Source organism: Eleutherodactylus coqui, chromosome 13 (genome assembly GCF_035609145.1).
Source record: "Eleutherodactylus coqui strain aEleCoq1 chromosome 13, aEleCoq1.hap1, whole genome shotgun sequence".
NCBI classification, from domain to species: Eukaryota; Metazoa; Chordata; class Amphibia; order Anura; family Eleutherodactylidae; genus Eleutherodactylus; species Eleutherodactylus coqui.
Window position 1 is genome coordinate 79,856,230 of NC_089849.1, and position 12,051 is coordinate 79,868,280.

General features: G+C 40.5%; 1 protein-coding gene and 1 long non-coding RNA gene across 2 annotated transcripts in view; one reads left to right on the forward strand and one right to left on the reverse strand.

Moving 5' to 3' along the window:
- The window catches only part of CA10 (carbonic anhydrase 10), a 272,025-nt gene that overhangs the window by 66,757 nt on the left and 193,217 nt on the right, over positions 1-12,051 (reverse strand). Inside the window, exon 4 of the mRNA XM_066585859.1 lies at positions 5,391-5,533. Coding sequence (XP_066441956.1) covers positions 5,391-5,533 — 143 coding nt within the window. The remainder of the gene's footprint in view (positions 1-5,390; positions 5,534-12,051) is intronic.
- LOC136587304 (uncharacterized) overlaps positions 1-12,051 on the forward strand; it is a 121,840-nt gene that overhangs the window by 54,145 nt on the left and 55,644 nt on the right. The gene's annotated exons all lie outside the window — the stretch shown is intronic.

The following is a 12,051-nucleotide window of genomic DNA, read 5'->3' on the forward strand; positions in this document are numbered from 1 at the left end:
TTTTCCCACACTGTCGTTAGGCGATGAAGCAGGTGCCTATGACTTATCTGCAATCACAATTGCGGATGGCCTGCGGGTCAGACGACTTCCATTGACTTCAATGGAAGACTTCCATGCAGAATCCGCACAGGAGTAAAGCATACTGCGATTTTATTTCAGCGAGCGGAAATCACAGTCGATGTCCGATAATGTGAGCAGTTATGCAAATGATCTATTCTTGTAATGGATGCGGAATGCCGTGGATCGTCCGTGCGGGTGGCAATCACGGATTCTGCTATCCAAATCCGGTGGTGTGAGAGTAATGGAAATGGGGTGTAGAGAAAACAAACAGCAGTCCCTTTTGTCTTGAATGGCAAAATATGGAGCTATAATGGAGGCCATATTGGTCTTTGCTACTGCTCCCCCCCCTTTTCTATATAAGCCATTCTGCTCTTGTAGATTTACACCCATTATGCTGTATATTTATGTAGGTAGGATTGCTAAACGTATGCATAGCAAATAATTCTACCAATGATCTGCAAAGTGCATGCATTAAATACAAATTCTACACACGCATACTACATTATGAGATGTAAGTGTGTATATATGTAACCCACGTACCCCCTGTGCGTTATATCACGAGTGCTGGATGAGGTTTGGAATCATGCACAATGCCCACCCTTTTCCCTTCTGCTTCCTGGCTCTGTGACAGGGACAGAATGATTTACAGTATGTGCGGAGGAAATAGCTCATTGCCAAATACAGCTTGATACAAATGTTGCAGAAAGAAAACTGACAGAGAACAATAAGAGCCCAATATTTACTATAGCGCTGTACAGATGTAGCAGAGCTGAGATTGTCATTTGATCCACCTCACTGTAGAATTTCAGTGTTTTAGCCAGAGTAAATGCCCTTTTACATGGGCCGATGATCGTATATGATCGTTCTTTTCCTGATCATTGGACCATGTAAACAAGTCAGTGATGCAATTCGGCCAATGGCACCGGTTATGCCGGCAAAAAATATGGTCAACCGTTGGCAGCACATCAGCTCGTGTAAACATCGGAATGTGAGGCCAACGAATGCAAACTGTATGAGGATGATCATATCAATGATCATTCATCTCCATGCTAGTGATCGTCTGCTGCACGTAGATGGCAGTATTGAGCGCAGACCGACATGCAATATTTTTTCTTTGCTCTCGTTAACAGGTAGAGAATCTGCTTGCGCAAAAGGTCCCTAATGCATGGAACGTACTGATGTATTAGTTATCATGGTCGAAGGCAGTGCTTTTCTATCCAGCTAAAAAAAAACTGACAGGGACAGAAATCATATGAAACAGAGACGAAAGAGGTCTTTGTCTCACCTATTGAAACTTATGGTTTCGTCTTGGTTCTGTCTTGGTTTCCATCCTCAAGCAGTTTGCTGCGCAAAAGACAGAAACCAGGAAAGGAACCAGCGCTGGATGGAATGTAAAAACACTATCTGAATAGAGCCTGAGGATCCATCATAGCCTCCGATTAACAGATATGTTAGGCGCTTTACCCATCCTATAGGTTAAATAGGACCTTAGAAGGATTCTCTTACCAGATTTATTCTTTTTTTTTGTAAATTCTCTTTTTATTAAGAACAATAACAAATGCGATACAGTGAAAGACATAAATGTACATGATATACATGTCTAATATGCATAAGCCTACATGCTTTTTCTTGCACCAGACTTTGATCCCTTTGCCGTAACTTTGGTGTATGGTGTTGGTGTCATTAGATGACACACATGCTCACCGATGCCGTAAAATCATCACATGTGAGTTTAATACATTCAGGGACCTGTTAGGTGAGTTGAAAGTTACAATGTTAGGTCTATGGGTGGCGCTGCTGTGCTTCAGGCATGCGCTGGAATGAGTGAAGTGTTACTAAGCAATGCAGCATACGCTGCTAAGCTGCACCATACACTGCCCAACCAAGAGAGACAGAAAGAGAGAGAGCGATAGACAGACAAAGTGAGAGCGCGATAGAGACAGAGAGCGGTAGAGAGAGTAAGAGAAAGAGCAGTAGAGAGACAGAGAAAGACAGCGATAGACAGAGAGACAATGATAGAGAGACAGAGTGAGAGCAATAGAGATACAGAGATAGTGAGACAGACAGATAAAGAGAACAATAGAAAGACAGACAGATAGAGAGTGATAGAGAAACAAACAGAAAGAGAGAACGATAAAGGGACAGAGATAGTGATAGAGAAACAGAGAGAAACAGACAAAGTGCGATAGAAAAACAGAGAGAGAGAGCATAGAGAAAGAGAGAGCGATAGAGAGGGAGAGCGATAGAGAGACAAATAGAGAGATAGCAATAGAGAGACAGAGAAAGAAAGATAGAAAGACAAAGAGAGAGCTATAGACAGAATGAGGCCGATAGAAAGATAGACAGTGAGAGCGATATAGAGACCCAGAGAAAACGATATAGACATAGAGAGAGCGACAGAAAGACAGAGAGAGCAATAGAGACAGAAAGAGAGCAATAGAGATAGAGAGCGAGAGACAGACAGAGAGGGACAGACAGGCATAGAGAGACAGAGAGAGAATGAAAGAAACAGAGAGAGCGATACTGAGACAGAAAGAGAGATAGACAGACAGAAAGAGAGAGAGAGAGAGACAAACAGACAAGCAATGAGAGAGATAGACAAACAGAGAGAAAGAGACAGACAGAGTGAAAGACAGACAGAAAAACAGATATTTTTTATATTAGTTATCTGCTCCAAATACAAAGTGACACTCTAAATAATCACCTAACCAAGCAGATTTAGAAGTTCACAACCACCACCTTTGAAACATTTTATGTTCGCGTAGCGGGCATTGGGTCAATCTAGTAATTGTAATCACTGTACTGCTACTGTAGAGACAAATCTCCATTTTTGACATTTTTAATAACATTGGTAAATAGTAAGTGAGAGCAATATCATCAAACAGCGGCTCTCTTTTTTTGGACACTTGATGCGGGGGAGCATGAGGAGAGAAATCTCCTGCAGCCTACCCTCTGTGAACCAGCAATACTAGTTCCTGTGCAGGCACACGAGAGCTAGTATATGCGAGGACAAGTGTCGGGCATCGTTTGCCCGACGCTCGTCCCATGTAAACGGCCATTAGCCCACCTTGACAGCTCCTCAAACCTGCAAATTTCATTGACTTTAGCTACCCATTGATTAAAAGAAGGAGCAAAATCACCAGATTTATTCTGGTGGAATATGAAGCAAAGAAAGGCAAATACAAGAAGAGACCTAGATTCTTCAGTGGTGTGTAATACTAAAAAGATGTGTGGACCATGCTCTCTTTTTGATCAGAACAAAAACCTGATCAAAACCTGCAGGTGTACTAGAGGCTTAAGAAGAATCCACATAGCAGCTAATGGAAGTAATATAAAGACGGAATGCTAAGATTAAACCACAGCAAATTGCATTAAGTCAAACATAGATGAGTAATGCCGCCTTTGGAGGAACAGAAGATTGGAATAACAGCCATAGAGTTCTAGAAAATAACAGGTTATATCAAAAAAGACAATCTTTCAAATGATTGAAATATTGACAGTTCTAGCGATCATTTTAAATAAAGTACTAATGGGTGCTAATGTCCATTAGCACTTTATCAGCTTCATTTGTACATAAATGAGCCTCCAGCAGCTGTTTGAAAATATCAGCATGTGGTCTGGACTTTGCACTCAGCAGCATTGTCTTTGCACGGCTGCCACGGGCTGTCAGCTGAATACAATGTAATCAGCTGCTTGCATGAAGAAAACAGCGTGTGGTCCCTGCTACCTCTTTTCAGTTGAAGGATGGATTTTATGCTCACCTAAAAATGATCATTGAGATGAAAAGTGAAAGATGGAAGCGTTTACACGCAATGATTATTGCTTAAAAGCCATCATTTAACGAATTTTGAGCGATAATCATTGCTTAACTCTATCTATCTCATATCTATCTATCTATCTTTGAAGTTTTTTAATGTTTTATATTTATAATGTTTTTTATGTTCCACTGACTATTACAAAAAGTCACTCTGATGACTTCTTAACAGGATTCCAGTTATGATTACCCTGCAGGATGACATATCTGTTGGGTTTTATTGCAACTCTTTCAGATAACAGTTTTTTAATGAATATGTTGGGCCGATTAGTACTTGCCTCTGGGCCAAGTGTTCTAAAGTATAGAACCGCACAAGCAGATATCTGTGCATTGAGACTTATGTTGATAAATCCCATTCTAACTATCTGAAGGAAACTATAGTGTTAGGAATTTCACAGCACAAAGTAAACAGCTATTTCACAAAATTAGCATTTAGCAATCTCCATTGTATAGAAGGGAATACAATTCTAATATCTATTAGACGCCAGCATCTCCCCATTACAGTTAACTTTGAATATAGTCTTCTTTAAAGAAGAGAGTTGTTGCATATTCTCCAACTAACGTGATTACAAATTTAGAACCCAACCGGCTGGGTGCAAAATCAACAAATATTTTATATTTTTATCCTTTATCTGCAAATCCATCCCTTTCATCTGCAGCTCTTTGTTTTAGAAAACATTAATCTGCACAGATGGCGAAGCATGGTAATCTCTGATTTTCTGTTACTATGTTACCAGATACGGAATGGAATTTTTAATGAAATGGCAGTTTTAAAGAGTTTGTATAAAGCAATGCATCTTTTATTATTTTCTGCACTTCAGACTTTTTCCTCCCAACACGTAGATTTCATTTACAATGTATGGTTTCGCTATGGTTGCATTGTGCTTGTTAAAGGAATTGTAATAGGTAAGCAGTGGCATAGAGAGGTCACAGTGGACCCATTTGCGACCAAGCATTATGGTCAATGGGTCACTTGGGTCCTCCACACCACATCTGCGAATGGCATCACTAGCACCAGGCATCTAGGACACATGCCACGCTTTCCAGGTGACCGCCACTTAATTGTATCAGCATCCTCAGGCACATTTGAAACCCATGGCAGAACAAAAAGTCATGGGCTTCTTGCCTTGCAATTCCCGTCTCATAGATCACAGGCTGTTTCAGGCTTGCAGCCCAAAGGATGCTAGAACCAATGATGGGACATCAGTGACCCACCATAGGTAGCATGATGACACATCACTATAAGCAGTTCCTTTAACAACGCTATGTTTTGTGATGGAAAGCAGGGGATATGGGTCTATATCAGAAAAAGTAAGCTTTGACCCTTCTTAGATTATAATAAAAAAGAGAAATCAGCATAGAATTCTAGACCTAAAACCTTGGAATTAAGTTCTAATTCCAGACATCAATTCAACACGTTGAACCAGTACTTGGATGATATGTTCAGTTTTCAACATCTACGGTATAATTTCATGTATATTTCAATTCAACTTGGCACTAAAAAATGAATTCTTACCTTCCGTCCACCTGTGTTTATGCGTAGCGATGTTAGGAAAGGATCAAATATCATATGGCTGGTTTCTATGTTAACAGGTGACTGCCTCTTACCAACTGCACACAGATTCCAGGCTGAATTTACCAATCCCCAGAAAGAAGGCACTGTAAAAAATAAAAGCACCATGAGTCTTATTGACATTTACTAGGTCGTCAACACAAAAACTCATTTGGTAAATCTACATGATACAAGGAAACCTGGCTTAAGACTGCAGAGAGGCAAATTAATGTCATATATTGTCCTTGATGTGTCGTCAGTCCTTTTCTTATGTAAGAACAATTAACTAGCAGTTGGTAGCTCCTCCAACCCCCTTTGGTACTGTTCAGAGATTTCAACACTTGGAATCTTAGATACATCACTTACGTCAATGTCACTGACTTCCTATTAAAGGGGTTTTGCAGGGAAATATTATTGATTACCTATCATCAGGATAGGTCATCAATAGTTGATCGGCTGGGGTCTGTCGCTTCGGACCATGACTGATCAGCTGAGTGGGCGCATGCTACAATAACACATGTAGTGGCCGGCACTTGTAACTGCAGGCACGGCTTCCATTGAAATCAATGGGAGCCGTGCCTGCAGTTACAAGTGCTGGCTACTATAAAAAGGTTGTCATGGAGGCTTCTGCTCGGACCTCTCTGTATGTGGAGCAGAAGTCTCCGTACCGACCACCCATGTAGTGGCTGGCGCTTGTAACTGCAGGCACGGTTCCAAGTCATCAATAGTATTTCCTTGAAAAACCCCTTTAAAGTGCCAATGATTTCAGTTATGAAGGTGCACATCTTAGGCCCTTCCGGGTGCCAAAAACTGAAATCTACATGAACTATGAGCTGGAGTAGAATTTTCTTATGTCAAAAATTCGTAAATTATAGGTAATGGACAAATAGACAAGTGCACAGCACACTCACTTTTATCATATACCTTGCAAAGTTTAATTGCAGATGCAGCACTACAAAGTCCAGGAACTGCTCATGAACACTTAATTACAGAATATGTAGAAAGTGACAGTATCCACCAGGGTGTAAAATTAGTAAACTTATTTATCCAGAATAATAAATGACATGCAAAATTTTGACCCACTCAGAGGTCTTTGTCAAGCATAACAAGCATAACCAAATACCGTATATACAGGCAGGGTACATAAATAATCAGTTATTGAATTAGAAAATCATGACCCTCATCCTAAGGCATCACTGAAAACAGTAATGTGTGTCTACATTAAATTATATAAATTTGTCAGGCCACAGGCGTGCCCACTGTTCCAAAACTTCTTCCATAAAAACTAAAAAATCTGCAAATTTTTGTGTAAATATGGCATCAACCACAATCTCTTACTTTTTTACGGCAGTCTTGTTGCACAGTGCTTTCATAAATTCCTCCCATAGTCTATAAATTCTCGATTACTTTATTGTAGTGAGTGTGGGTAAGTAGGTAAGTATGTACATGCTATTTTATGTAGAGTATGGTGCTCCCTGCACTGCAAATTCCAACTGGCACACCCTAAGGTCTGTGAACAAATCTTACTAAATGCCTCTGAGCATGTGGTAGGGAAGGGCCTCCATACAATAGGAACTGGAATCTGCATGACCCAAAGGAATGAGCCTTAATTAGGGTTCAACATGAATTTTACAAAAAATTTGAATGAAGGTGTCTGTATGAAGATATCTAGATTTCTTTAACCCATTAAGGACCAAGCACAGTAAATCTACGGAACTAGGTCCTGGGCTTTAATCCCAGCCGATAATAAAAATACGGCGTGGGATTAAAACCCCTGCTTCTGCAATCAATCAGAAGAAGGTCAGGTTGTCAGCTGTTAGTCACAGCTGATACCTCGGAGGAGGAAGGAGAAGTGGTTTTTAACCCTTTCTGCCTTCTCCTTTCTTTAGTACACAGCGCTCAATGAGCGCTATGGACTGAAGAGTGAAAGTGGAAGTGTTTCTTTCACTATGTGAGCTGGCAGTCATGTGACCACAGGGATCCCCTGGCATAGCAGAGCTACAGGGTCCTAGAAGACCCTGATCAGCTCTGCCAGTGACTATTGTCACTACAGGGGGATGTTTTCCCTGTAACTGGGGCTCCTATGGATGCCCCAGCTATAGTGAAGAAATGTCAAATAAAAAAAAGAGCATGTGAATGTCCCCCGGAGGTCTTATATAACGTCATTGGGGACATAGATAGTAAAAAAACATAATTGCATAAATAGGTAAAACTAAATTACAGAATATAATAAAAATATATACATAAGAAAGAAAATAACCCAAAGCCGATGCCAACCAAAACTGTCACTGTATGCACCATAAAATCCCCAAACATACATATTATATATCAAAACGTCTGAAACAAATAGAGGAACCCATTCCAATACTATACTTTAGCATAAATATACTAAATAAAAAAAGAAACAAACTATAAATGTTAAAAATAACAATTTTTTTTAGCATTTTACCCCCAATAAAACAAAAAAACAGGAAAAAAAAGTCAGTAAAAAAAATCTTAAAAAATAGCTAGAGATGAGCGAGCGTACTCGGCCACGCCCCTTTTTCGCCCAAGTACCGCGATTTTCGAGTACTTCCGTACTCGGGCGAAAAGATTCGGGGGGCGCCGTGGGCGAGTGGGGGGTTGCAGCGGGGAGTGGGGGGGGAGAGGGAGAGAGAGAGGGCTCCCCCCTGTTCCCCGCTGCTACCCCCCGCGCCGCCACGCGTCCCCCCACCCCCCGGCGCCCCCCGAATCTTTTCACCCGAGTACTGAAGTACTCGAAAATCGCGGTGCTTGATCGAGTAATTACTCGAAACGAGTACGTTCGCTCATCTCTAAAAATAGCCCTATATGTCAAGGAAATAATGCTGCAAAAACACTTTTGGTAGCTGAAGGAAAATAATTGAAAAAGTTGAACCACTACATGGGTAAAATCCCTAAAAAGTGTCTGATCCTTAAAGGGGTTGTCTCGCGAAAGCAAGTGGGGTTATACACTTCTGTATGGCCATATTAATGCACTTTGTAATATACATCGTGCATTAAATATGAGCCATACAGAAGTTATTCACTTACCTGCTCCGTTGCTGGCGTCCCCGTCTCCATGGCTCCGTCTAATTTCGCTGTCTTTTTGCTTTTTTAAACGCGCTTGCGCTGTGCGATCTTCTCCCCTTCTGCTCGGTCCGGCACGAGCTGCGTTCTGGCTCCGCCCCCTTCTACACGTCATCGCGTAGCTCCGCCCCCATCACGTGTGCCGATTCCAGCCAATCAGGAGGCTGTAATCGGCAATGGACCGCACAGAGCCCACGGTGCACCATGGGAGAAGACCCGCGGTGCATTGTGGGTGAAGATCCCGGCGGCCATCTTGGTGAAGGAAGAAGTAGGAAGAAAGAAGACGTCGCAGAGCGGGGATTTGGGTAAATAATATATATATATTTTTTTTTAACACATCCCTTGGGTTTGTCCTGCGCCGAACGGGGGGCCTATGCAAAAAAAAAAAAAAAAAAACGTTTCGGCGCGAGACAACCCCTTTAAGGTACAAAACAGCCTAGTCCTTAATGGGTTAAGGTGTTTACTAGAGTTTCACTAATATTTTCAAACATTACAGAAGAGAGGTAAACTAGTAGCATAGGCAAGAACATGGCATATGGATTTTAATGTTGATACAGATGTGCTGACTGCCCATGGCACACTACAATGCAAGTGCATGAGAGCAGCAGCACTACGCAAATAGCATGGGCATCCTGTTAGGATTACTCCAGGAGAACAATGGGCAAACTTGAAAGAGATGTGAAAGAACCCAAAAGAACTCAAAGTAATCAAAAGACATATAGAAAACTCTTCATGTGTCTTAGAAAAATATTGAACAAGAATGGTGTTCATGAAAGGGCACGATGAAGGAAGCCGCTGCCGAGCAAAGATAAAAACATTGCTGCCAGTCTCAATTTTGCCTGAGACCAAACATAATGCTTCTGGGAAAATATTTTATGGACAGATGAGACAAAAGTGGAACTTTTTAGCCCAGTTCCACAAAACCTTATGGAGAAAAAAAAAGACAATTGAATTCTACATCTCTAACCTCTTGACAGTTGTGATGTATGGTTGAGGGAGCATCATGGTTTGGAGCTGATTTGCTGCTTCAGGGGTATCAAAGTGTATCAAAACATCTTAAAGTCAATGACTTCATGCTGAAGAGAACTGAAGAATGATTGAAAAAGTAGAAGGTTTGTGTTTTGGAATGGCCAAGTCAAAGTCCTGACCTTAACCTTATCAAGATGCCATTGTATAGGCTATAAACCTGTCGTGGTCATGTGGTGGACACAAAAGTTCTTGGCTTGTTAGAGCTACCTAACAGTTTTCAGAGTTGTGTCTTGTAATAAGCCAAGCACATATATTATCCATTAAATGACAAGGACAGATTTCTATCCACTGGTACTAAACAATAATAAGTCCTGTTGATGGACTGCAAGCAGAGATCTTACATATTACAAGGACAGATACAAAAAGTATATTAGAAAGTTATAGAATTTTCCATAATATGAAGAATAATCTTTATTTGATGAAATCAGAATACCCCTTTAATGTTTCCAAGTGTAAAATAATACACAAAAGATCCACACTTAGAATTTACTCGAATGAGGTCGACCTAAACTGGCAAGTGGTCATATACATTTTCATCAAAGGCTCCTAAGAACTAACTTTCATATCTAATTTCTTTGCTCATTTTTCCCTTTTACTTAGCAGCATTAGCTCACTCTTTGGATGTGCCGACCAATCTTATTCTCCCTTTGAAGTGTAGCTAATCAGATTGGATAATCCCATTTTAGGAAAGCCTTTTTTTGCTTTTTTCCTACAATAGAAATAACCTCCTTGAAAAATAATAAAATATCTCATGGTCAGACAGATTGGGGCCAAAGTATGCTTGTAAAGTGATCATCACCATTATTGTGATTGTCATTTCAAAAATGCGTGTAGTCAGACAAGTCAAATTTGTTAATTGTCTGTAATCATTACCATAAGAATGACTGTCCCCAAATGGATGCTACACCACTATAATAATAAAATTATACTGGCTCAAAGTACTAAAAAAATACTTGAAGTTGTGCAATTAGTCACATGGTCAACACTGGTCTATACTGCCATGACAGACTTCCATGAGTAAAGCTGGGGACACACACTGTATGGAGTCTTTAGATTTCTATAAGTCCCACTGATCTGATGTGATAGAACCCAGCTCCTGGGTTTCTATACAATATCTATAAATGAGCCTCCCCATTAGCTGTGTGAATTTATTTGTATTAAAGACATCTTATGTGGCACATAGACCTTTGGGCCACTTCAGGCACAAGGACTCAGGTGCAACTGCTACATGTGCATTCCCCCTATAGCTTCACCTGTCTTTATAGATAAGGTGTAACAGAATACCCGCCATTGAAATGGCATTAATTGTCCTGTTGGAAGGGAATAATAACTGATGAGTGTAACCTAAATACTATTCAACTTTCACCCCATAGCTGTGACCAGCTTGAGAGTACAGTATGAAGCAAAAGATTGGACACAGCTTTTTATTCCATGTTTTTATTTTTGACATTGTAGATTGACATGAAAACTATGAAGGAACACATATGGGATTAAGTAGTAAACAAAAAAGTGTTAAACAAGCCAAAATATATTTTAGATTTTAGATTCTTCAAAGTATCCCTCTTTTTCTTTGATGACAACTTTGCACACTCTTGCATTCTCTCAGTAAGCTTTATGAGGTAGTCAACTGGAATGGTTTCCAACAGTCTTCAAGGAATCCCCATTGGTGTTGAGCACTTGTTATCTGCTTTTTCTTCACTCTAGGTCTATCTCACCCCAAACAATCTCATTTGGACATAGGTCGGGTGGTTATTGAGGCCATGTTATGTGATACAGCACTCCATCACTCTCCTTGTTCAAATAGCTCTTACATAGCTTGGAGCTGTGCTTGGGATCATTGTCCTGTTGAAGACCAAATGATGGTCCCACTAAGCACAAACCAGATAGAATGGCATGTCACTGTAGAATGCTTCTTGTAGCCATGCTGATTAAGTGTGCCTTGAATTATGAATAAATCACCAACAATGTCACCGGCACAACTCCTTTACACCATCACGCTTCTTCCTTTATGTTTCCCGGTTGGAACCACACATGTAGAAACCATTCTCTCACCTCTTTTGTGCCTCACAAAGACATGTCGGTTGGAACAAAAACTTTCAAATTTTGACTTAGAAGACCAAAGTACAAATCTCCACTATTCTAATGTCTATTCCTTTTCCTTCTTAGCCCAAAAAAGTTTCTTCTTCTTGTTGATGTTCCTCGGTAGTGGCTTTTTATGCAGCTACTTGACAATAAAAGCCTGATTCTCGCAGTCTCCTCTGAACAGTTGATGTTGAGATGTGTCTAGTCTGTGTAGCCTGTAATCTGAGTTGCTGCTAATATGTGGTTTCTGAGGCTTGTAGCTCTAATTAACTTCTTCTCTGCAGCAGAAATAACTCTTGGTCTTTCTTTCCTAGGGCGGTCCTCATGAGAGCCAGTTTCATCACAGTGTTTGATGTTTTTCATGGCTGCACTTGAAGATACCTTCAAAGTTCTTGAAATTTTCTAGATTGATTGTCTTAAAGTAATG